This window comes from Lampris incognitus, chromosome 12 (assembly GCF_029633865.1).
Source record: "Lampris incognitus isolate fLamInc1 chromosome 12, fLamInc1.hap2, whole genome shotgun sequence".
Lineage (NCBI taxonomy): Eukaryota > Metazoa > Chordata > Actinopteri > Lampriformes > Lampridae > Lampris > Lampris incognitus.
In genome coordinates, this window is record NC_079222.1 from 32331934 (window position 1) to 32359829 (window position 27896).

At 42.2% G+C, this 27896-nt stretch overlaps 2 protein-coding genes across 3 annotated transcripts in view; one reads left to right on the forward strand and one right to left on the reverse strand.

Moving 5' to 3' along the window:
- Nucleotides 1-12215, reverse strand: part of LOC130122112 (sarcoplasmic/endoplasmic reticulum calcium ATPase 2) — a 61285-nt gene extending 49070 nt beyond the window's left edge. For both annotated transcript variants that reach the window (XM_056291151.1, XM_056291150.1), the window contains exons 1-4: nucleotides 11619-12215; nucleotides 11320-11337; nucleotides 11091-11173; nucleotides 3224-3328 (exon numbers count right to left, since the gene is read on the reverse strand). In XM_056291151.1, the coding sequence (XP_056147126.1) occupies nucleotides 3224-3328; nucleotides 11091-11173; nucleotides 11320-11337; nucleotides 11619-11736 (324 nt within the window). In that variant the 5' untranslated portion in view covers nucleotides 11737-12215. The remainder of the gene's footprint in view (nucleotides 1-3223; nucleotides 3329-11090; nucleotides 11174-11319; nucleotides 11338-11618) is intronic.
- A 15480-nt stretch (nucleotides 12216-27695) lies between these two features.
- The window catches only part of LOC130121618 (serine/threonine-protein kinase pim-2-like), a 3623-nt gene continuing 3422 nt past the window's right edge, over nucleotides 27696-27896 (forward strand). The window contains exon 1 of the mRNA XM_056290460.1: nucleotides 27696-27776. Coding sequence (XP_056146435.1) covers nucleotides 27696-27776 — 81 coding nt within the window. The remainder of the gene's footprint in view (nucleotides 27777-27896) is intronic.

Sequence of the window (27896 nt, forward strand, 5' to 3'; positions counted from 1 at the left end):
CTTCTTCGTCGCTCCCAGTGAAAATCTTAGCATCTTCAACTCTGCCACCTCCAGCTCCACCTCCTGTCTTTTCATCAGTGCCACTGTCTCCAAACCATATAACATAGCTGGTCTGACAACCACCTTCTAAACCTTCCCTTTAACTCTTGCTGGTACCCTTCTGTCACCAATCACTCCTGACACTCTTCTCCACCCACTCCACCCTGCCTGCACTCTCTTCTTCACCTCTCTCCTGCACTCTCCGTTACTTTGAACAGTTGACCCCAAGTATTTAAACTCATATGCCTTCGTCACCTCCACTCCTTGCATCCTCACCATTCCACTGTTCTCCCTCTCATTCACACATAGGTATTCCCTCTTACTCCTACTGACTTTCATTCAGTGCACACCTCCACCTCTCCAGGCTCTCCTCAACCTGCACCCTACTCTCGCTACAGATCACAATGTCATCTGCGAACTTCATCGTCCATGGAGACGCCTGCCTGATCTTGTCTATCAAACTGCCCATCACCATTGCAAACAAGAAAGGGCTCCGAGCCGATCCTTGATATAATCCCACCTCCACCTTGAACCCATCTGTCATTCCAACCACACACCTCACCATTGTCACACTTTCCTCATACATATCCCGCACCACTCCTACATACTTCTCTGCAACTCCCGACTTCCTCATACAATACCACACCTCCTCTCTCAGCACCCTGTCGTATGCTTTCTCTAAATCCACAAAGACACAATGCAACTCTTTCTGACCTTCTCTATACTTCTCAATCAACATTCTCAAAGCAAACATCGCATCTGTGGTGCTATTTCGTGGCATGAAACCATACTGCTGCTCGCTAATTATCACCTCTCCTCTTAAGCTAGCTTCTATTACTCTTTCCCATATCTTCATGCTGTGGCTGATCAACTTTATACCGCTGTAGTTACTACAGTTCTGTACATCGCCCTTGTTCTTGAAAATCGGTACCAGTATGCTTCTTCTCCACTCCTCAGGCATCCTCTCACTTTCCAACATTGTGTTAAACAATCTAGTTAAAAACCCTACTGCCATCTCTCCTAAACATCTCCATGCCTCCACAGGTATGTAATGAGTACCAACTGCCTTTCCACTCTTCATCCTCTTCATAGCTGCCCTCACTTCCTCCTTGCTAATCCACTGAACTTCCTGATTCACTATCCCCACATCATCCAACCTTCTCTCTCTCCCATTTTCTTCATTCATCAGCCCCTCAAAGAACTCCTTCCACCTTCTAAGCACAGCCCTTCGCTTGTCAGCACATTTCCATCTCTATCCTTGATTGCCCTAACTTGCTGCACATCCTTCCCAGCTCGGTCCCTCTGTCTAGCCAATCGGTACAAGTCCTTTTCTCCTTCCTTAGTGTCTAACCTCTCATACAACTCACTATATGCCTTTTCCTTTGCCACCTCTCTCTTTGCTTTACGCTGCGTCTCCTTGTACTCCTGTCTACTTTCTTCATCTCTCCGACTATCCCACTTCTTCTTTGCCAACCTCTTCCTCTGTATAATTTGCTGTACTTCCTCATTCCACCACCAAGTCTCCTTGTCTTCCTTCCTCTGTCCTGATGACACACCAAGTACTTTCCTCACTATTTCTGCAGTGGTTGCCCAGCCATCCGGCAACTCTTCACTACCACCCAGTGCCTGTCCTAACGCCTCCCTGATCTCCACACAACAGTCTTCCTTCTTCAACTTCCACAATTTGATCTTGGGCTCTGCCTTTACTCGCTTCCTCTTTAAGGTATTAATGCCACTTATATATGACTTGAGTCAACCTTTCTTCATTCTGATTATCTTCCTGAACATGCCATGTTCCACATTTGGAAACATGGACATTCTGCTGTAAATACAACCTGATTATTCAACACAATGGAAGTGAATTAGGCTCAATGACATCTATGTAACTTACAATGGCAATGAGATTGTTCATTATATTGTATGCCATTGATTACTATGCCATAATGAGTATTTATGAAGTTGAATGGAGTTTCTAGAGTTTTCAGTGGCTGACTTAAACATTTAATTCCTTTCTATGGAGATTTAGTTAATATTGTCACTACTCAGCCTTACTCTGATGGCTGATACAACATTTGGTACACGTATCCTAAATAGTCCATCTGGTGACCGTGTCTAGTGTCTTTATCGTCATAACATAATAAAGCTGGGTCAACAGTTTATGGTCGTGCATGAGCAACTCAGATCTACAGCTGACTCAATTCAGGCAGCGACAAGACTATACAAAACTTCCTGTTTTGACTGCAACCTAGAGGAAGTTGTTCCTTTATAACTTTTGCATTAATTGGATTATGAAAATCCTTTCAATAACTTTTAACAATGTCGCTGCCTGATCTGAGTCAACTGTGTGCATGCGCAGCTCACATCTATGGTTGACTCGGATCGGGCAGTGACGTTGCAGCGTTGGCCGAGCGAGCTAGTGAGTGAATGATGAGAGGAACAAGTGTTTTTCAAAGGTTTTGAATCACTGCAACCACGAAAAGTTCATCATCATACAGTCATAACTGTGCACAAAAGATTTTAGGCTGATAGGTCAAGTAGTTTGCGAGATTAGCCGTAGACACCCCCCCAAGCCCCCCCCCCCCACACACACACACAAACACGACCAAATGCATAATCATAAATAATACTTCTTTTGCCTCCTACAGAAATGGAATAACAAGCCTCAGCACCATTAACCCTCAGACCTGTCAGCAGCCAAGGTGGATTTTAATAAGCACAACCTTTGGTTATGGGACTCTAGAGATGCCAACGACCAAATCTGGTGATGTTTGGATCAACAGTCTGAAACTAGTTCACAAAAATAGGTTCTTCAGAGATTTCTAAATGCCAGAATATCTTGTCAGACATAAATGGGCATGATCTGTATTCATTGTTTTGTCTGGCCCCAAAGACCAACTGGAAAGAGATTTTTCATTCTAGACCTTTTGGGTCTGAAAACATAAGCGAAAACATAGTTGTCTTTTATAGCGCCACCATCTGGACAATTGGTGGATTTTCTTTGTTTTGCCTGAGCAGTGGGTGAAATTTGGAACCTGCCTGCCAAGCTTAGTGACTAGGTTTTACCATTTCTGAGATCCAGATACTTTGTGGGGGAAAAAAAAAAATTACACAAAAACAATAGGGTTCCATCACTGTGTGGCTGATCCCCTAAGACAAGACAAAGGTCTGTAATGTGTGTGTTTACCTGCCAGACTCCTACGATGGCGTTCGCGATGAGAATCAACAGGATAACAAAAGGCTCAACAAAGGCTGTGACGGTCTCTTCTCCTTCCTCAAACCAGGCCAGCACCTATACAGACAAATTAGGAAAGGAAATTAGAAATGGCCACGTGCAGAAGCATTTGAAATAACTTATAAATGCCCAGTGAGATGTGAGATGAAGTAAAATCCTGGGATAACTCAGGAAAGCCAGATGAACCCTGTCTGAAGATGGTCAAATGCACCCTCATATGTGTACACTTTCTACAGTTGGACAACCACAACATGAAGCAAATGATTGTATTGAAAATCTTGGGGCCCTAAGGAAACGATCTAGTGATACACATTAAATGGAGCCACATGAATGTTTCCTCATTGTCCTCTCAACAGCCATCTTGGTTTTATGTTTACCATTTCATCATTGAACCACTGCAATTCAACACCCCCACATTGAGTATGGTACAATATCACTGTGAAGAAATCAGTTTCATTATGGGCATCATGCAATGCACAAATGTTAAGTTAATGGTAAAAACATTTTCGGCTTTTTGTGTTTATTGACCTAAGACAATTAATCCTGCATGTGGGAAATAGGTTATTTATATATATAAAAAAAAACACTCTATCCATACATATTTCAGATACATACTCCCGGAGTCGTAATAAAGGAAAAATACTGGATATCTAACGATTTCAACACCAGAGCTCTTTTTTTCTTGAATATTATTATTTTTATTATTATTATCATCTTCATTATTATTATGATTGTAATTGTTGGTATTATGTGTGAGGTTACATGAGGCTGTAGTAAACCACACAGTACTTCTGTAGAGTAAAAAATATACAAAAATGCATTACATATAAATCTATTCCAAAGCAATTTATTTAACATAATAACATTGAATTATTAAGTGTACTTCACATACAAACAGGAGGAGTGCAAATTAATATGGCAACACTTTTAATGTGTTAATTGACTTTGTTTTGATTTGTTTTTACAAAAGAGCTATCCTGTAGTCATTTCAGGTTAAACACCAGAAAGTTTTTTTTGTTTGTTAGTGAAAGACATAAAACAACACCAAGTGTTGATCTGTTGCTGCTGACTAACCTGGTGTTAAGGAGTCTGGTGATGTACAGCCAGTCTGGCCTGGCAGCTCTGACCCTGTTCCCCGAAACCTTTACCCATGTGTACTGTCTGCTGTTTGAACTGTTTATTCTCCAAGCATTAATGAAATCAAACTGACAATAAGCTGGATAAACTGATGGAAGAATATAAATGTTGTTCTTAACTCGTCCTGTCCTGTCACTTGTCACCGAGGGCCAGAAGGAGGAGGAGGATAACATCGTTATCCTCCTCCTCCTGGCTCTCAAATGATAGGCAGGTCCACCGCCGCCTCCCCCCCATCACTCTGTGCCTCTTCACCGGGCTCGGCTGCAGCAGCTGCCGGGGAGGTTATGCAAAAAGTAGCGACACTAACGCCACGCACACTGGGTCCCTCTGATACTGTTACTATGTCATCTACGGCCATTTTATCTTTCTCCCAATTATTATTGTGTTTATGAGACTCCAGGTTTACATTTTGTGGGGTTTCACTTGTTTCCCCGCAGCCATCAGCCTCGTAACCCCCCACCCTGCTTCAGCCGCCTGGGCAGCGGCTTCTGCATCCTCTGCTTCGTGCTCCACATGTGGGCAAGCGAAGCACTTGTGTCCCACATCCCCACACTCAAAACTCTTCCTACTACCTGAACTTGCATATGTTGTTTTGGCTTCTGGGCTTAAAATTCTATTATTATATATTTATAATTCATGAAAAAACATCAGACTATGGAATCTGGATCAGTCTAGGATCAGTAACATCAGTCCAATTTCTGATGAATGAATTGCGTCAGTGTCGGCACCCTATACTAATATTGGATCAGACCCAACTCTTGAGGGTAGTAGTGTTTTGGTCTTTTGTAAACACCATACACTGAGCATCACTTTAAAGTATATCTGATCAGGGCCGGGCGATATGAACAAAATAAAATATCACGAAAATCCAAAAAAATATATATATTTTCTGTGTTAAAAACCCCTGAAATATCACATAATCAAATATTTTGACCAAACCCCTCAAAGTCTAAATTTTGACGATAGTGTAGATATAGCTATTGGTGGTCTCACCAAATATTTATACATGACATTTTTGACAAACACTCATTAGTAATGTGGATATGACGTCAACACATATAGACAAATAATATAACAGCTAGAACGATCCAATAAGTTCAGAAAATTGTATGTCTTTACTGTAATGCACCCTTTAAAATGAGGAAAAGACAACAAGTATAGTATATCATATCATAATATCACACTATCCAATATCCCAGATGATAACTAGTCTTATGTCACCATATTGATATAGCAACATATTGCCAGCCCTATGTCTGATTCCTAAACTATTCTGAGAAAATAAAATCACCTGAATGATAAACAATGAAGCCCCGATCTTCAAAACCAAACTAGAAGAGTACACTCAGTAGAGTGCAGATCCAGTAGAACGTAGAAATTAATGTGTGTTTTATGTTTTTTAATTTTAAATTGATCTTTGCACTGATAAGAACTGCACTTTCAAATTTCGTTGTACTTGTACAATGACAAATAAAGGTCTATTCTACTCTATTCTATCCCCACCAGGCCTATCTCCCATTCTCCGGTGCTCAGACTTGGCGACAAACCAACCCTTTTTTTGCCTACCGGGAGAAGGGAAAATACAGACGCACTGCCTGGCGTTCCCTCATTCTCCAGTGTGCTTGGCCTTAGGTGAAAAACCAGCTGAGGAGTTAGCCATCAATTGTGATATAAAACAGGTTTTTCAAAGGTTTTGAATCACCGCAACCACGAGAGGTCCTTGATCATACAGTAAAACTGTGCACTAAAAATATGAGGCTAACCAGCCCAGTAGTATGCAAGATTAGCAGCAGACAGATACTACATGCACACATGGACAGAAAAAAACAGTGTTTTTCCTGCCATTGTAAGACATTTGCACAGCACCAAAGTCAACTGAACAAGAAATATGGAAAAAAATATCGAAAAAGTTTTAAATATGCAGCGCACAAGCTAAAAAAATCCAACTAATAAAAATGTTTTGCCTGTCAGTCTATGGACGTGCAGTCTCCTAGGAGTACCCTCCGACCAATATGAAAATATGAACTTGCACTTTCTAAAAAGAAAAGGTTTGCTATACAACCATTTTGACCCAACCCTTACCCTGTCTTTATCTTCATAATATAGCAAAGCTGGGTAAACCGTTTGCACTCGCACATGCGCAACTCACATCTATGGTTGACTCAGATCAGGCAGCAACAAGAATATACAAAATTTCCTGTTTTTTACTGCAACCTAGAGGAAGTTGTCCCTTTATAACTTTCACATTTATTTGGATTATGTAAATTCTTTTACTAACTTTTAATAATGTCGCTGCCCAATCTGAGCCAACCGCGCTTATGCATGTACATGTGCGACTCACATCTACGGTTGACTTGGATCGGGCAGTGACACAGAGCAATGCTGGCCAAGCGAGCTAGAGAGTGAATGAAGAGAGGAAGCAGCGATAGCGAGAACAAACTTTTTTCGAAGGTTTTGAATCACCACAACCACAAAAGCTGCTTCATCATATAGTCATAACTGAGCACAAAATATTTTAGGCTGATAGGTCCAGTAGTTTGCAAGATTAGCCTCAGACTTACACACACACACACAACCAAATGCATACTCATAGTAGATCCAACATAGGAAACTTAAGAGGTGAAATAATGGCTGGGCTCTTAAATTGATTGACAGAGCTCTTGCATTAAAAATTAACAATATGTGATGGCTTATGGTGACATTGACCATCAGACTTCTTGTGCCTCCTACAGAAAGGGAATAACAAGCCTCAGCACCATTAACTCTCAGACCTGTCAGCAGCTATGGTGGATTTTAATGCATAAACAGGCCGTATAACTTGACAGCTATTTTGCCATGAAAAAGACCTGAATGACAGCTTTTCATGCCCAGTGGTTTACATTGTGCATAAAAATACAGGAATTAAAGAACAATCCATTTCAAAATCAAGTATACGTATGCCAATAGTACTAAGATTGGGTCTATGGTTTCAGAAAATACTGTCAGGTAGAATGAGGTTGTGACGACCCCTTTCTCGTTATTTGGAATCTATGCTGAAATTAATTAAATGTGTCACACCAAATGCTACTTCTTTTCCTTAAATCATTATTTTAAAAAAATAATTTTTCCATGTGACAAATTAAGATATTCTGCTCTGATGCAGAGTAAATGGTCATTCATTAATTTATTCTGCTCATGGTAATGCACAGCTCCAGAAAGGTACAAGCGATTCATGATCAAACACAACTCAATTTACACATTCCATGACTGAAAAGGAGCAGGGAAAAGAAAATCTTATTCTGCCTGCTCCTTACTCAAACATATAGATAAACAACAGAATAGACGGTCTGTCAGTCAGTTACTCAACAACTAATACTGAAAGTAACATGAGAAATGAAAAAGAACCAAAAAGCCATACACAATAATTCACCATCAACTGAAAACCCATTACCTAACAACTCCATATTGTCTAATTATTCTTTCCTTATACATTTTCTTGAAGTGAAAGATATTTAAACAACCCTTTACATCATTGTCTAAAGAAGTCCACAGTTTGACACCACGTACTGAAATACACATCTGCTTTAAAGTAGTACGTGTATACTGATGTTTAAAATTAAATTTCCTTCTTTGGTCCTCGTCCTCTGAACTAAAAACAAATCATTTTTTGTACAATTTCTGGTAATACTCTGCTTTTTGCCCTGTACATAACTAACAACGTCTGAACGCAACTAAATCTGTAAGTTTCACTAATCTCGATTTAATAAACAGTCCATTGGTGGGTTCTCTTTGATCCACTTTATGAATAATTGAATAATATCAAGTCTGACAGGTTTTCAGATTTTGACTTTGATCTCAAGAGTGCAAACTTCCTGCCACAGATATAGCTGTGAAGGTAGGTGCATATTCATTCATTCATTTCATTTATTCATTATTCAAACCTCCTATCCTTACTCAGGGTCACAGGGAAGCTGAAGCCTATCCCAGCAGTCATTGCGTGGCAAGCGGGGAGACACCCTGAACAGGCCACCAGACCGTCACAGGGCCCACACCCACACACACACACACACACCCAGGGACAATTTAGTACGGCCGATTCACCTGACCTACATGTCTTTCGACTGTGGGAGGAAACAGGAGCCCCAAGAGGAAACCCATGCAGACACGGGGAGAACATACAAACTCCACACAGAGGACGTCCCAGGACGACCCCCAAGTTTGGACTACCCTGGGGCTCAAACCCAGCACCTTCTTGCTGTGTGACGACCGCGCTAACCACTGTGCTATAGGTGCATATGCTTTTTAATAAATAGAGCTATGTATGCTACTACTAATACTTTTTAAGACGGGATCCTATATGGCCATCCCCACTATATAAAATGGTTGCTGGTTCTATTGTCAGGCAAAATCAAAAGGTAGAAAAGTGAACGGGGTCAAAACCGAAAACTTTTTTTGTTAACACCGGTCTGTAACCATGCAAAATCTTTTACTGCCAGTGCAGTTCACCTACCACTGGTGAAATCACTACAAGTCTTGTCAAGGATCACAAATTATGTCACTATGTAACTGAATCACAGTAAAGCGACAAAAGTATGCAAAGCTGAGGGTGTGAAAACTCGACATCAATACAGGTAGGGGTAAGGAGACTCATAACACTGTGTTGAGAAAGGGATCAGTACTGATGAGTAATGTAGTGGATGGAAGCAATAAAGTCCTCACTGTGTACTCTATTGACAGAGAAAACTGTGTTCTCTTATTCAGTCTTTCCCACAGAGCCTACACTACCAGAATGCATTGCGTGGCAGCTTCTGTTTTGCTGTCCATAAACTCCTCTGCGCTAGCGTTGTGGGACATCATTTACACGAACAGAAATGTTGCTTACTCAAGACAACGGGGATCTGTTTTTTTGGATGGCGTGTTTAGAGTAGATTAGAGTATTAGAAACCCCGCTAGGCTTTGGTTTTTCCAGCTGCCACATGACATCACCATGTCACTTGGTGGCCACAAAAAAACATCTTGGTTTCACCGCCGCCCCAGAGACGCAGAAACGATCAGGAACAACTGCAGGTGTTTCTCATGTCCCTGACACAGCAAGACGGAGATAATGTTGAGAAATCTGTGAATTTGCCCTTTAATTCTTCAATAGGACAATTTGCTGATAATCAAACATCTAAAAAGTGTGACAGTTATTTCCCCCACTATTATTGTTTTATTTAATCCGATCGGACTTGTTTGAAAACAATCTGTTGCTATGAATCAGCATCACTGTACTAAATGGCTTGTTAATATCATCTTGGCTACACAAGACGCCACACAGACTCAAAGAGGCTGCAATCACTTATGATTTGCTGCAAGAGAGAAACCATGTAAGCACCAGTATTAAATAACACTTCAAGATGGTGTTATAAGAAAATGTTCCATTACAAAAAAATCATCTGGGCTATGTCAGAAGACAGATTCTGGGCAACCTCTCCCCTAACAGCAACCTCGATTAGCTGTGATCTATACTGGACCAATCAGAGAAGGTGATAAATCTTAGACCGACTGAGCAATCTGGAGAACAAAGCACTAAACTCGCGCTCTGACAGGGTCAAAACATAAAGAATAAGAACTAAGTGGTGGGACTCGTGTACACCGTCCATGTTCAACTGACAAATGACATGTTTTATCATCATTTCTTAATAGAATATTACTCTTCTGAGGAAGCCATCTGTGGACTAGCAGGCTCTGCTAGATGTAACATGTTTCACATATATGATGTGACATTAGTCTGTTTAAATTGCTTCCTGAACTGTAGTACAGTGCTCAATTTCAGCCTGCAGAGAGAGATATTCATAACATGTCTTAACACTGAGTAAATTTTGCAGAAGCAAACTTACACAAATGAACAATGATAGAGGTAAATGGGCAGCAATTGATTACACATAAAAGCCAAACCACAGGTGGAAGGATAGGCTCACTTTTTTGCTGAAAGCAGACCTCATGAATGTTGTCTGGTATCATTTAGAATTATACAAATACTCCACCAATCACTTAAATATTGAGAAAGGTATGATGAACCTCCTTTCCAAAAATGGGAAGCTTGCAGTACAGTCAGACACGTCCTAATATGCTCCATTGTGAAAATAGTTACAAACCATGCTTTCTATAAAGTAAAAAAAGACTATTTTTCACTTATTCGAATATGTTTTCCTCGCTACATCTGCGCCGTTACTTGTCACAGTACAGGTTTGTTTACTCTGGAAGGACACGGCTGTAGCTAATGGTGGGCTACGGGACTTCATGCTCCCACAAGCGCCTAAATTTACAACATTCTGAATAAATAAAAAAATAAATCAAGAACTGCAACCGTACTGTAAACCTCTCATTTTTTTTTAAAAGAAATACATCATGGTTTATGAAAGCTTTAGCGGTTGCCCCATTGGACTGTGTTGAAGCCAAACAAAAGGAATTAGCAAAGTGGTAAGTTTCTTAAGTGATCAGTGAACTATTTGTACAGTTCTAAATGAAACCTGACAATGTTTAATTGTGAACTGTGTTAAAAAAAAACAACCCCTGAATCTATCCTTTAAGTTATTGTCAAGGAAGCTTATCTGAGACATATGCTGTTTGTCTTATTCTGTTTGATTCGGCTTTATCCAGTCATCTCTATTCTACACACGCATGTTATAACAAACAAACAGAAATACTGCTTTATACTTACAAAGGATATGCAGGCAGCGAGCAGAAGAATTCTTACAAGCAAGTCTTCAAACTGTTCAATCACCAGTTCCCACAGAGATTTACCTTGATAATAATAATCATAACATTAAAGACAAATATTTAAAACATAAACATGAACACATTGCCATTGTAGAGAACTTCAGTAAAAAAAACAACCACAACAACTTCAAAGCTGATTATTGTCATCTCCACATGATTTATCTACTCACCCTCCTCAGCTGGCAGTTCTGGAGTCCATACCGAAGACACCCAAGGGCAAGACAAACGAATTGGTTGTTAGAAATCAGAACTTTGAAACCCAATGCATGCTAAATCTTAAACGGTGAACAGTGGCTCCGCAAATATACTGTTATGCACTGGCCTAACCGATTTGTGATAATAGGCTATACGACGAAAACTTGACTTAATTCCTACTGTACACCGTGACGTCACAGCCCAGCACAGCAATGGGCCCCATTTACTGATCCGAGGATCTGCTTATCGGACACAAACGTGGCCCATTTCTCACCGTTGGGTCCATATCGCTCTCGCTGCTTCTTCACTTGGTCCGAACCCAGGCCCGTACTCTCGTTCACGTTGAAAAAGCCGTAAACTTCTTCCACCGTCTTCGTGTGTGCGTTATCCATGGCGAACGGCCACTTCGGGGCACCGCTTCTGTTTCGTCCAACGGCTCCCTCACCCCCGGCACGGCTTTCACCCCCTTCGCCCCTCAGTCGAGGAAAACGCCGCCTCGCTTGCCAAGACGGGTATATATACACACGCGTTGCCGAGAGTTGCCGGCTAACAGCGGGGTGGGTGGGGGGGTTGGTGGCACGGCGCGCAGGTGGCTGACCGGACCGGATGAGTTGAACGCTAGCGGCTAGCTAGCAGGCTAGCTAAAGGTTAGGGTAACTCGGCGCTTTGCTTCGGTAAGATTCGCCGGTTGGTAGGTCCGCCGGCGTCGTCACGAAATCTTATACCAACAATTCTTCATCATGTTGTTGTTTAATGTGTAAAGAAAAAAACGGGGGGGGGAGAAAAAAAACCCCCGAGGAGGAAAGTCCAGACGGGTTATCTAGACATGTGTTTTAAGTTGCGGTCCCGTGTGCTGCGGACTCTACATCGGCACCCCCGACCGCGTACGCTCGCTCGCAACCTCTCGCGTGCGTAGATCCGCGGAATGCGGGGCTGGCGTGTCCGCATGTGGAATCCGCTCATTGGTTGGAAGCACCGGAAATAGAGGAAATCCTACTTTCTCAGCGTTTCCTCTCTCCGGTGCCGGTGTCAGTGAGACGGTCTGCGGATTTAGTTGAGGCGACGCGCCTGTCATTTGACGCACGTCGTACGCTCGTTTGTGGTCCGCTGTTCCTCATTTCCTTTGCGATTCGTGCCGGTTAAAACGTCTATTCTGCTGTTTCATCCTGTCCCGTACTCGTCACCTGGTCACATCTCTGTAATACTACTTTTTTTTTAGCGGGTGCAGTTTAGTACCCTCTAAAACAGTGTTTCTCAACCCAGTCCCCAAGGAACCCCTATCCTGCATATTTTCTTTGCAACCCTGAATAGGTACCTGTTTGTAGTTATTCCGCCAATCGGCAATGGATTTTGTCAGACGTCGCACACCTTGCATAATTAAGTGCTGCGAGATGATTGGTCGAGTAAGTACAAGCGGGGCTACCTATGCAGGGTTACAATGAAAATCTGCAGGATGGGGGGTTCCTTGAGGACTGGGTTGAGAAACACTGCTCTAAAAACTGTTGCGTTTCAGCTACAATGTCTTTGCTTTGAGCGGCTGTTGTAGCTAGAAAAGTGCTATTTGATGGAGACAATGTTGCTCATTGTAATTGTAATTGCACGCTACTCTGAGCCTCTGCGTACTTCTCTGCTTGCAGGAAGAGACGTATGCAGAGGCTCGGAGGAGCTTACAATGTTGCTATGAGGTTGTTGCTTCGTGTCCCCAGATGGCATTGTGCCAGTCAGTTGTATGTGTCCTCGGATGTGCCTACATGTACTTTTAAGACCGCTAATGTATAATTTGTTGTGTCGCCTGGATGTGTTGAAGAACAGCATCACAGAGGCTCTAACCAGCTCTACGAAAAGCTGCTATCGGTTCACATCCAGACTTCAAAAGCACTGGCGAGACAGCCTGTATCTGTTATGAACTGACTGTGTTGTACGGTGCGTGTGTGGACGCCTCACATGTTGTGCGTGTGTGTGTGTGCGCGCGCGCGCGTGCTCGTGGAGTGTAGGGGTGTCATGTAGGCCTAAATGTTTTTCTTTTTCTTTTATTGTATTGTTGCTTTTATGCTATGTACAGGCTGTGTGTCCGGAATAAAGATTATTATTATTATTATTATTATTATTATTACAGAGATCAGAAAAACAGAACTGACATATCCCAATCTGTGCCAAAATGGGATAATCTGGTAACAGGTTGATTGCTCCAGTTTTTTTGGACGCTAGCTGATAATAATCAGCTAGCTTCCAAAATGTGTGAGCTCCGAACTGGTCATGCTTTACAGTTACAATATAAAAGTAACGTTATAAGAAATGGGACTCGTTGGAAGTGGGAGCAAAATGAGAACAATGCTATGAAGTTTAAAGTTGATTTGATTAAATAAAAAAGATTAAAAAAGATTAAAATTAAAAAATTAATACATGCTAGCAATAACCGTGCCCTATATATGTGGCAATAACCGTGCCCTCTATATATATATATATGGCACAGATATACATATATAGGGCAATAACCGTGCCCTATATATATATATATATATATATATATATATATATATATATATATATAATCCAGTGAGTCAAGTAAATTCTTTATGAGACAGTACAAATCTGTTCCCTGCCATAAGCAATCATCAGCTGTCTATATATATATAGATACATCCATCCATCCATCCATCCATCCATCCATCCATTATCTTAACCGCTTATCCTGTTCTCACGGTCACGAGAATGCTGGAGGCCATCACAGGGCCGACACACACAAACACACCCATTCATTCATAGGGGCAATTTAGTACGGCCGATTCACCTGACGTATTTGGACTGTGGGAAGAAACCGCAGCCCCCTGAGGAAACCCACACAGACACGGGGAGAACATGCAAACTCCACACAGAGGACGACCTGGGATGATCCACCAAAGTTGGACTACCCCGGGGTTCAAACCCAGGACCTTGTTGCTGTGAGGCGACCGCGCTAAACACTGCGCCACCGTGCCGGTATATTTAAACGTATGTATATATATATATATATATATATATATATATATATATATATATATATATATATATATACATATATATATATATATATATATATATATATATATACTATGTGTGTGTGTGTGTGTGTATGTATAGGTATATATACATGTGACACAAAAAGAGAGAGAGAGAGAGAGAGAGAGAGAGAGAGAGAGAGAGAGAGAGAGAGAGAGAGAGGGAGGGAGGGAGGGAGAGGAACAAGCTTGATCTGCCATTTAACAACTTTGAGCTATAAAAAATATACCTTTGCTCCTGAACTGTTGAGCTCCTTTTTCTACATCGACGTTTCATTGTAACATCCTATGGTCGAGAGGGAAGAAGTGGCTCTGTTTTGTTTTGTTTTGTTTTTGCCCCCCCCCCCAACACACACACACTTTTTCTCCCCAGTTGTATCCGGCCAATTACCCCACACTTCTGAGCTGTCCTGGTCTCTGCTCCACCTCCTCTGCCGATTCCGGGAGGGCTGCAGACTACAACACGCCTCTTCTGATACATGTGGAGTCGCCAGCCGCTTCTTTTCACCTGGCATTACATTACATTACAGTCATTTTATCCAAAGCGACTTACTATAAGTGCATTTAACATAGGAAATCAGGAGAAATACTAGTCATCAAAGGTCATAAGTGCATCTAAACAAACATCGAAGAGCAAAACCAGTGCTAAAGTAAAAGTGCAAGAATGAGATTTTTTTTTAAAGAGTGAATACAATAAGTGCTAAGAACAAGAGGTGAGTTTTCAACCTGCGCCGAAAGATGGGCAGCGACTCCGCTGTCCTGATATCAGTGGAGAGTTCATTCCACTACTGTGGGGCCAGGACAGAAAAGAGCCATGACCGGGTTGATCGGCAGCAAGGGCCTCTGAGCGATGGCAACCAGACGTCCTGAGGCATCAGAGTGAAGTGGTCGGGCGGGGGTGTAGGGTTTGACCATGGCCTGGAGATAGGAAGGAGCTGTTCCTTTCACTGCCCTGTAGGCTAGCACCAGAGTCTTAAACTGGATGCGAGCAGCTACTGGGAGCCAGTGTAGAGACATGAGAAGGGGAGTTGTGTGGGAGAACATAGGGTAGTTAAAGACCAGACGAGCTGTAGCTTTCTGAACAAGCTCCAGAGGTCTGATGGCCGACGCCGGGGCGCCAGCAAGGAGGGAGTTACCGTAGTCAAGGCGGGAGATGACCAGAGCCTGGATGAGCACCTGTGCCATCTCGTCGGTGAGGAATGGGCGAATCCTCCTGATGTTATAGAGGAGAAATCTGCAGGAGCGAGCAACCGATGCAACGTTTTCAGCAAACAACAGTTGGTCGTCCAGGATCACACCCAGATTCCTCACAGTCCGAGTTGGCGTCACCACGGTGTTTTCAATGGTGATGGCCAGGTCTTGGTGCGAGCAACCTTTCCCTGGGAGGAACATCAGCTCTGTCTTTCCCAGATTGAGCTTCAGGTGGTGTGTCGCCATCCACTCCGATATGTCAGTCAAGCACGCAGCAATGCGTGTCTCTACTTGTGTGTCAGAGGGAGGAAAGGACAAGATCAGCTGGGTGTCATCGGCATAACAATGGTAAGAGAAGTCATGCGAGTGAATAACAGAACCCAGGGATGTCGTGTACAGGGAGAAAAGGAGAGGACCCTGAACCGAACCCTGTGGAACGCCTGTAGTCAGTCTGCGAGGCTCCGACACAGATCCCCTCCATGTCACCTGGTAGGAGTGACCCGTCAGGTAGGTTGCAAACATTGAGAGTGCAGAGCCTGTGACACCCAGCCCCTCGAGGGTAGAGAGAAGGATCTGGTGGTTCACTGTGTCGAACGCAACTGACAGGTCCAGGAGTATCAAAACAGAGGAGAGAGAGTTTGCTCTCGCAGAGTGCAGCGATTCTGTCACTGCAGACTGGCAATTCCAGAGCCCTCTCGTCACCACTTGCTCAACGTGAGTGGACAGAGTGGGATACATGAGATTGGTAGGGTGACAGCGCTTAGGAGTGACCTAATGTCGATGCCAGCCCCGGGAAGAGGAAAGGACGGGAATGCGAAGGAAACACATAGTCTATACTAGATACACAAAATACAGATGACTAACCGGATCTAAAAAGAAAGGTCCGTGCTTGACGAAGTCTTGGCTTGAAAAAGTTGCACTTGCCTTTGTTCACTCTAGCCTTCGTTCGACGCTTCCAAGTAGCAGCAGTGATTTAAAGAACACTGATTGCTAATTGTCTGCCATGAGTGCAGGCCACACCCTGGCCACTTAACACCCAGTTGACCAAGAGGTACACTGAAAATAGGCTTATTGCCCAGAAACTGGACACTTATGTCAAACTTTATCAAACCTCACACAATACTATTGAAACTGCAAACAGCAAGTTACCAAGGAATGTATGTATAAGCTAAAAGGATAACTAAGTCAAAACAGGTAGGCGACAAGAACTATTTAAGGACACACTAGGTGAAGAACAGCTACAGTTAGAATAAGTAAATAAGATAAGTAAGTAAATAGAATAAGACAGCTACAGCTAGAATAAGATACCACTAGGAACCAGCAGCAGATGTATAGACAAAATGACTAATACTCAAGCAGCTGGAATAAGACTAATAGCAACTTGTTAAGCAAGAAAGATGATACTTACTCTATTCTAGATGAACCAGCAATTCAGAATCACTCCAGAAGTTAAGAGGCGCTGGCAGTGAGGAGTTTCGCCAGGGGGATGTAGCGTGTGGGAGGATCGCGCTATTCCCCCCTGTTCCCCCTCCCGAACAGGCGCTCCGACCGACCAGAGGAGGCACTATTGCAGTGACCAGGACACATACCCATATCCATATCCGGCTTTCCAATTGTGTCTGTAAGGACGCCCGACCAACACAGGTATTCGAACCGCCAATCCCCGTGTTGGTAGGCAACGGAATAGACCACCACGCCACCCGGACGTCCCTTGCTGTGCTTGTTTGATTCACATCAAAAACTTGCACAACTTACTAACCATTAGAGGAACACTTTTACCAGCTGTGAATTATTTTCTTACCATGCAACAACATATGTCACTTTGAATGGATCCCAGTAAAGAACCCAGTGTCCACAGGGACAGTGTGGAAAACTAACTCCTGTTTATTTGGACTTCATACTGCTCTGTCAAAGAGAACTTATCAACTGATTTTTCGTGTAAAAACTAAATCCATCACTAATTTTTCAAATGATAATGGAGTGGGCCTAAAGAAACTACCTTGCAGGGTTTGCAGGGTACCCCCCCCCACCCCCCGTAAAAGGATCCTCTAACAAATGGCAAAGCATCCCGTTGCCCGGAGCAGTTTTCCCATGCTGTTTCATTTGGGGATGAATGGTGCACAATTTTAGTAAATCTGCAATCACACACACACACACACACACACACACACGAACATAAACAAAGAAAAGCAGTGGATGGGACGATTTCAACGAGACAACCCTTTACTAAAAATAGTCATTATAAATAAACACACACATCCTTTTTAGGTTCACAGTTAAACTAACAAAATAATCAAGATTGCTTATTGCAACAGTAGACTTGTGTCTACTGTTACAATGAGAATCAGATGCAGCTTGTTCCGCCAAGCCAACCTCATCCGTCTCCACTTGTTGGCTGACCTGTAGCTGCTCCTGCTAGCTGCAGTCACTAAGGGAAGGCGAGACAAATTTATTTATACAGCACATTTTATACACAAAGAAAGACTCAATGTGCTTACATTATGCAATAACAAATTGTTTAACAACTAATTCATCAAGATATTTAAATCAGAGAATAAAATCAAAATGTCATGCAAGGTGTACAACTTTGCAAAAGTTCAAGTGAAGGTTTGCAGTTTAGCAGAGACCAATGGTGGACAAAACTGTTTTTGATATGGATTTAAAAGAAGTCTGTTTTGGAGCAAGTCTCAAGTCTTCTGGAAGTGTATTCCAGCTATTCGTTGCCTAGTAGCTAAGAAGACATCAAAAGACAAGAATGTTAGGGTCAACACTCCCGTCCGGGCCCCTGAGCAAGGCAAGGCAGGCCAAGGCAAATTTATCAAGACAGTACCTCTCCACAACAAGGGATCTCAAAATGCTCCACACACACAAAAAAGGCATCAAGAGATAAGGCAACAAATTAAAAAAAAAACTCAAAAACCAATAAAAAGGGAGTAAAAGTTAAAGTGCGGTGCAAGATGAAAATCTAAAGCTTCAAGCTTTATTTAATAAAAGGCAGCGGCAAAGAGGAAAGTCCTCAGCCTAGATTTAAAAGAAATGAGAGCTGCAGCAGACCGGCGTTTTTTGGGGAGTTTGTTCCAGATATGTGGTGCATAGAAACTGAAAGCTGCCTCTCCATGTTTCGTTTTGACTCTGGGGACAGAAAGCAGGCCTGTCCCAGACCATCTGAGAGGTCTGGATGGTTCATGGTCTAGCAGAGGATCAGATATGTATTTTGGCCCTTAACCAATCAGTGCTTTATAAAGCAAGAGCAGAGATTTAAAATAAATTCTTTGATGGACAGGGAGCCGGACTGGAGTGATGTGATCCACTCTTCTGGTCTTAGTAAGGACTCCAGCTGCAGTGTTCTGAATCAGCTGCAGCTGTTTGACTGATTGTTTAGAAAAACCTGTAAAGACACCATTACAGTAGTCTAGTCGACTGAAGATAAATGCATGGAAAAGTTTTTACAAATCCTGCTGAGACACATATCCAGTAATTCAGATATATTCTTCAGGTGATACTAGGCAGACTTTGTAATTGTCTTAATATGGCTATCTAAATGCAGGTCTGAATCAATGTCGACACCAAGATTCCTGGCTTGGTTTGGGGTTTTTAACATTACTGACTGTAGCTGAGTGCTGACGTCTAGTCGTTCTTCCTTAGCGCAAAAGACAATTACCACGGCCCTGTCCGGAGCTGCACCCGAAGAGGAAACACCGAGGGCGGCCTGACAGGACGCGGAAGTGGGGCAGGCTAAGCTAACTGCTAGCCCATGCAGACCGGCAGTTCCAATAACACCAAGGGCGGTCTGGTGGCTGCCTCGCCTAGCGTTGACTGTGTTTTCAGTGTTGTCGTGTGGAGTGCAGGGGGCTGTGTTGAGGGTGTCTGGCTGGGGGAGCTGGCGTTGGATCGGCTGAGGGAGCTTGGTCTGATGCGTCCGGTGGCCCAAGGACCACTGCCCTGCCTGGAGCTGTACCCAACAGTTCCGACTAGGGTTGCCAACTCCTTGAAATGGAAATAAAGAACAGGGGACAGGGACGGGGGTTGGATGGACGGGGCGGCGTGGGAATAACTAATATAATGTGCCTTACACTATACACACACACACACACACACACACACACACACACACACACACATATATATATATATATATATATACACACACACACACACACACACACACACACACATATATATATATATATATCTTGTAGTTAGCCTGCTGCCCACTAGGGGGGCAGTAGAAGGGAAATATATATATATATATATATATATATATATATATATATATATATATATATATATATTTATATATAATAAGGAACAATTTCTTATTTTAAGGAACGGTTGGCAACCCTAGTCCGACAGTCATCCTGGCTGGCGTTTGTTCTCTTGGACTGGGATTTTTTGTTGCTTAGTTTGCATATGTGTTCTTCGTTTAGATATATGTGTTCAAGTTTGGATATAGTCTTGTAGATTTTAGATATGTGTTTTTGTCTTTGTGTTGCACTGTTGTGGGCTGGGGGAAACAATATCTTGTTTCATTTCATGTGCGCAAGTACATTACGTGAAACAACAAATAAAGAGTCCGTGATTCCTGATTCAGTTTTATCTTTAACTGAAGCACGTCAGCGCCATGTTTCATCGCCACAATTGCTTCCTCTGCCTTGAAGACATTTTTTTTATCAAAGAGTTGTCATGTTCTAGATGTTGCTATCATGCTACTATTTGCAGTCTTTTCCATAACTTCTCCATGAAAGCCTTTTGTTTGAAAACTGAGCCTATCTGTAAGATAAGGGATTGCAGCACAGCATGTCTATGTTTGGTACTGGGCTCTCAGCAAAGAACCAAATAAACACCTCATGTCAGGGGTGCCGACCACTCTGCAACCTTCATCTGACCCCTCTTTTGTCTATGTGCTTACAACAAATGTGTGGTACTTGGCCAGAGTTTAATATGCTGTGTGTATTATGATAGTGTGCTGTAATTCTGCATATGAGAAGACATTATTGGGATTATGTCACTGGGTTAATAAATCCACCCGATCCAGTATCATAATAATGTGTGTCTGCCTGATTTGTAAACAGTATATATAAAATTAAAAAAAAAACAGGAAAATAGTGGTTTGAGCTGAGATATGGGACTTGCTGATAAAATTAAAAACACAGGCAGGCTAATGAAGGTTGTCTATCAATGTTTACTGAGTAATAGATGGGCTTCTTCACGGTACTAGTGGTGCTCAATCATGCACAATCGAGGGTCATGTGTATGCAGGTTATCATTTCAACCCTACATTATACCAACGGTTTTTTTAGAAATTACCCCTGCCTTTCTGGTCGGAGGTGTTGCTAGTTAGTGAAATCACATGGTGTTGTGATTGGTATAAGCCTGCATGCTCTTGGCCCTCTATGGCCCATGATCTAGAGTATTAGCACAGTGGTGCTAATACTCTAGATCATGTGCTTTAACGTTGTCATTTGCTCCTTTGGCATCATCTCCTTAATCAAAGGAGCATTTCAGGTTTGACCCAGCAATAAAATCTAATGCTAAGCCCTGGAGGCAGAAAAGATCAGTTGTAGATGGACATTAATTCTTGAGGTGGGTGCTACACATTGGTGTTGGTTGAGGTGAGTTTCCCCCCTCAATGTGAAGCCATCCATAATCCATCCATCCTTAAGGCCCTCAGGGAGCACCACTTGAGTGACAGGTGCTGCGTGCGGCGATGCTTTGAATTTTCTGCAGAGTACGCCATCTTGAATGAGAAGTCTGGGGAATTCAGGCCAGAGTTTCCTCACTGTTGTAGATGACCGCTTCAACGTACCGCTATGTGGACGGTTTGTGTTCCTTTTTCCAGGCGATTGCAGTCTGGAGGGAGTCATCCTGCTTGCTGTTGTGTCCGTAACACATCCAGATCAATTCAGAGTGAGGGGAAGGTATCTGGAACTGTTGCGGTGTTATCTAAGTTCTCACCAGTAGGTCTAGAACTGGAAGCGGCTTATATGCACAACTGCTTTCAATTTCCGTGTCTGAGTTAGGCCGTCTGGACAAGGCATGTGAACTGGCATGCTGTTTTGCTTCCCTGTTAACACATCGAGCTCCAGTACCATCCCATCTTTCCACGATTGTGATATGTTGAGATGGAAATTTGGATATCTAAATGTTCATGCTCACTATCATTATATGCATGACATTAAGCAGCAGCATGATACTTATCTCACCAGAGTTGGGAACATAACTAATGGTATACAAACGTGTATGTGTTCTCAGACTGTGAAGCAGAAGAGGTTGACGACTGGTCAATAGAAACCAGCTGCTCACACTGTTTGTTCTGCAACCTGCCCTTGGATAAACTTTGTGTAAGATGATGAAATTCAAATAGCCAAAATAATTAACACAATTTTAATCTTCCTCCGTTCCAGTCCAGTGACGTTAAAGGGAAACAATCGTGACTGGAAACATAATCAACAAGTCCTCCAACCCATATGACCACATAGGTCGTTTGTCCTCTAACACGACCCACAGGAGAGTTTCCTAAATTAGCACCCCTGCCAGCGGCAGGATATATGCCACAGACACTTTTCGCCTCTGTGCATTGTGGGTTTATAAAGCAATGTGAGAACAACAGAATATGTAGTCAGTGCGTTTTTGTGTTGTTTCACCGTCTAGTATAGTAACTAAGATTGCTATTGGCAGTATGTTTACCTATGAATACCGTTATAAGAGCTAACTTAACATCAGCCAAAAGTTAGAGAGTTAGCTAGCATGGACATTATAACTGCTATGTCACTTTAAACTTTGCTTTTATCAATATTCGTTCACATGATAGCTTATGGAAGGAGCTTGCTTACTGTTACAGGGAAAGTAACGTATTATAATTATGAGGACCGTGAGGAAGCAGCTTAAAACGTAACTATGACCCTGTTTACACTTGGTTTTAAAATGCGTTTGGGGCGATCGGATCACAGGTGGACAGTGAGACACATCGCTGTTTATACCTGTGTCTACCATGTGTCTCTAAATGCTTCCTGCTGACCACTTGTGATCAGATTCATTACGCCGAAGCAGAAGAAGAAGATTTCGTTACTGTCTATGTCTTGTCGGGGACGCGTCAGGACGCATGAGCATTTACACTACAAAAGATATGTGGTCAAATGCGTCCCGGACCACCTCAGCAAGTGGTTTGCGCGACCGGTTCACAAAACATTTTGGTGGTCGTTTAACGCTTGGGTTTAGTGCTGTCCACTTGTGATCCGATGGCAAAAAAAAAAACACATTGTAAAACCGAGTGTAAACGGGGTCAATAGGTCGTAATAAGCTGCTTGTACAAATGACCTATGGGGTCGTTTTTTGGCGGAGGACAGTCTCATCCATTAGCAGCCATAATACTGAGCACTGTGTCTCTCTGGACAATGATTGGAAAGGCCATGAATGTGAATATGAAAACTTTCTTCCTGGTTTGCTGGTAGGTTGCAATGTATAAGAAAATATTCATTATACATATAGGCATAAAAGCCTATTTGTTTTGGTGGTTGTGCTTTAAAATCAAAACATTCCAGTCTTAATTCAAGTTATACTGAAGTACTTTTATTAAAAGTTTGACAGTAGTCAGTGCTGAGTACTGTTGCGAGGTTACACTGCCGGGTTTACATTTACGTTTCTAGGACTTTTTATTGCCCCGTTTAAAACATTTGTTAGAATAGTAATCAAAAAGTAATCAAAAGTTATGTTATATTACTTTGAAGAAGTAATTAAAATAGTTGTATTACTTATTATATTTTTAACAGGGTAGCTAGTAATCTGTAACCTCTTACATTTCAAAAGTAACCTTGCCATCACAGAGGACAAAGCCAGAGTATATTATTTAAAAAAGCCGAAGTGCTCTTCTGTCCCCATGGGGTTGTATGCTGAAATAAACACCAGAGAAGAAGTCAATGCAATCAATAGTAATTTGCATTGAAGGACTTTTTTGTTTTATTTTTTGACAGGAGTTCTACATTAATGTTGGCTGTTCTTCTCTTCATTCTATAAAGCCCAGTCAAGACTCATGTCTGGTGTTGGGTGGCCCAGTGGTTAGCACTGTTTCCTCACAGCAAGAAGGTCCTGGGTTCGAATCCTAGGCCGTCCCAAGTCCTTTCTGTGTGGAGTTTGCATGTTCTCCCTGTGTCTGCGTGGGTTTCCTCCCGGTGCTCTGGTTTCCTCCCACCATCAAAAAGACATGCATGTTAGGGTTAATACTCCTGTCTGTGCCCCTGAGCAAGGCAATGGAAAGCAGAACTGGAGTTGGTCCCCGGGTGCTGCAGCTGCCCACTGCTCCTATACAATAGCATGGGTTGAATGCAGAGAATAAATTTCGTTGTAACCTGTACAATGACAAAAATAAACTGGTTTCTTCTTCCTTGATTTCCTCCTGAATTTACATTGAATGCTAAAACTTTTATTTGGATCTTCATTTCACTTCGCTGGAGCAACTGGTTTGTTTGCAGAGTGTAACACCATTACGCTGCACACAGCATCGCTCCTGGCTGCTAAATAACAAAGAACAGCTAACAAGACAAACTGTTACTCCTTCTTGATGTTTTAAAAATATTTTTACCCATTGTTAGTAAAATAATATAATTAATGGTGCAGTATGATATAAAGTATATTAGCATAATATGCATATTACTAATATGCTTTCATACTATACTGTACTATATTACACCATACCATACTGTACTGTACTGTACTGTACTGTACTGTACTATACTATACTATACTATACTATGCTATTATGCTTATGTATTATACCTATGTATTGGTATAGTCCATGATATCTCATATCCATGATCCATCATATCTCATAATATCTCTTATACATACTGCAGCCCGTCCCTCCAGTGCCCCAGCAGAAAGACTCTTTCGCCCGGGAAACCGGATCCCCTTTCCAAAGAGGAGCAGGCTATCAGATCAGAAGTTTGGGGAAGGTTCTCCTGTTGCGGTACAATCTCTGGTTTGAGGGCTAGGATGTTGAGGATCTTGGAAAACTTCCTGCTGCAATCCACAGAGTTGTCTTTTTGTGGGGAAAAATACTGATGTGATGGATATTTGGAGAGCGAGAGAGGGAGAAAATGAACATTGGCCCTGCTGGACTAAAGACTAAAGAGACCAAAAAAAGAGCCAGAGAAACACACACACACACACACACACACACACACACACACACACACACACACACACACACACACACGCATCTCAAGCTATCTGTGCAGGTTTTCCTTATGAGGCTGAACGCATTTCTTAAACGTATCCTCCACCATTAAGTTTATCCACCATTATTGGCTTCCTCAGCTAAATGGCCAGATGTCAAAATACTGAAAATAAGTTTGTCCAACATTATTGAATCTCCAGCTGATGAATGGAGTTCAGGTGATTTGAATTTCTTTCTGTTCATGTTACGAAGGAGGGTAAACCACAGCGTGTTTATGTTTTTGTTATAGTATGATAGTTACATACATCTAGTGGTGCACTTGTCTAGGACACATCTTCAGTGATGGTACCTTTGTTTCTTATTTGTAAATAACTTTTAATTCATCAGGCCTATCATTTGTGACGAGAAGTTGCTGTCAAATGTCTGAGAAACGGTATATTTTGTATTTAAGTTTTAAACTGCCAAAGAGTGTAGTTGTCATTTAATTTTACACTGCGAAGAGTGTAGTTGTTATTTAATTTGTTTTGTACACTGCCAAACTAGTGTAGTTAATTAATTTTACACTGCTAAAAGAGTGCAGTTATTTAGTTACACGTTGCTGAAAGACTGCACTAATGTTTGATTTGAGGCTACAATAAATGTGTCAAAAGTATCAAAAGTTTCAAAACCTATCTATTGTGTTTTATTGTCCCACGGCTTACTTTTCCTTCTAGTGATAATGGCCACAATAAGATGAAAACTGAGCGTTGTCTTGTCTCACACTGTGCCACAGCAACACTAAAACAATGTGTACATTAATTAGAGTATACTGAAGCATCAAAAAAAAGAAGCAACGTAAAAGTTACTTTCCCTAGTAGCTAATTACTTTTATAATGAAGTAACTCAGTTACTTAGTTACTTTTTGAGAGCAGTAATTAGTAACTGGAACTACTTACTAATTTTCACTAACTTGCCCAACACTGCTTAAGGGTACGGTTGTAAGCCCACTGCCGTATTTTGTACTTTCTACTGCATGTTTTAGCCTTGGAAGCTGCCGGAAATAAAACAGCCCCCAAAGACACAACTGTGTCCTGTGTGGTACCTAATTCCATAGGCTACACAGTTTTGTTTTGACACAAAATACTGGTGTTATGGTTTTAGTGTGCACGTGATGTGCACGGCGAGACAGTTGTGTGTATATATGTTATGTACTTTGCCGTTTAGCTGTATTGACAGCTGATGGTTGCATATAGCATGAAACAGGCTTGTACTGTCTAATCACTTGAAGCACCAGATTATTTTGCTCCTGGTTTGTTGAGCACTTCCCCTACCATTGAGGGTTTCATTTAATGACGTTATGTATTGGTATATTAGTGGTACAGTAAATGAGTATTAAAGCATTAGTATAATAGTATAAGTACATCAACCAGATTTAACAGTATTATAATTACAATTGAATAATACATTGATAGATTATAATTCATCAGTATAATATATTTCAAAATATATCATGATTATTTATTGCTGTATTTTGTTTATCTGCTTAAAACTGGCTACTACATGTGGAGTGTTTACTAAAAGGACCGGTGGCTTGGAACTGTGCGATATCACGATGGAATGTATCCGATGGCAACTGTCAATCAAAATCGGCCTCGGAACACTTTATATTCCAAACTCTACCACAGTCCAGTCAGACCGAAGCGAACAACCGAAGAGAGCAGACCTTCAGCAACACCTCCTGTATTAACTTTCTAGCGATTTTACATTAGCTTGTTCGTTTTAGTCCAGATTACCAAATCCTGATATCCAAAAGACACTTTGCGATTATCATGAGCTGTAAGTATGTCCACAAACTGGTGCAACATTTCACGTTTATGCTGAAGTTCCACTAAGTTATCCCAACCTCTTATAATGCTCTCAGGGTGGGGGGGGGGGATGCTGGAGCCTATCCCAGCAGCCACTGGGCGACAGGGCGGGGAGGAGACACCCTGGACAGGCCGCCAGGCCATCACTCACTCACTTAAGCTGCATTTTATACAGCGCTTTTCTAGCTGCAGCAGCCACTCAAAGTGCTTTAACATGACGTTCACACACACACACACACACGTTAAATCTTATCATGTTAAACACTAACTCTAGTCTGCTCCACAAGGCTGTACCACATTTTAGGCCCTCCGCCTTTCCCCTCTCCCTGCTGTCTGATGGGCTCGTGAAAATAATCCTACTTTCTTGCAGCCTTTTCTCAGCTATCAAACCTGTGCTTAAGAGGAAATGTCAAAACGTTGCCATTATTGGTCAGTCTCAAGTCTTTCCTTTCTTAGTAACTGACTGCATCACTATTCACAAGTGTTCATTCTGGTTTTCGTGCCATCAGCAGCACAGACAGCAGTTTTTCTCACAATATCCTGACACACAATGAGGCTTGAGAAGTGGGTTGCCCTTTCAAGCACATTTTTAGTTTTTACCTTCTAGGTTGTGAGTCCTATATTTCCTCTGGTAATTATAACTGTTGTGCAAATGAAATGTCCCCCTATTCTTGGGCCCCTGTTGTTTAACATTATATGCTTCCACTTGGTGATGTTATTTGGAAACACGGCCTCATTCATCAATCGTCCGTACATACAAATTTGCTCTGAAACAGCCATGTAATATTTTAGCTCCCAAGATTGACAGTCAGCAGCAAAGCCTGATGGTTATTTGTAATTCCTTCCCCCTAACATCTGTTGTGTCCCAGGTAGCCACTTCAGGCAGTGAGGCAGCACTGGTGGCCTTCTTCTGGCCCTGACAAAATGGATGTGAGCCTGAAGTGGCCCACATAGCAAATAGGCCAAATCACATGTGGGCCTTTTCTGGCAAAGATGCGGTGCCCTGGGCAACATGTAATCTGGATGTGACCCTGAAGTGGCCCGTGTGGTAAATGGTGAATATGGCCCAAATATCACAACACAAATATGGGCCACCTTTGGCAACTATGTGGGACGTTGCTATGGCTTGGTTCTGGCCCAGATCTGGCAAACAGAAGCTGACCGCCCAAGAGCCATCATTCCACGTGGTATGTGGGCCGGATGAAAGTGTCAGTGTGGGACGGGTCCGGGCCACAGCAATTTTGCTATCTGGGCTTCCTCTTGCGACGAGCAATCACCCAGGCTTGCAAAGACACCAGTGTTAGCCA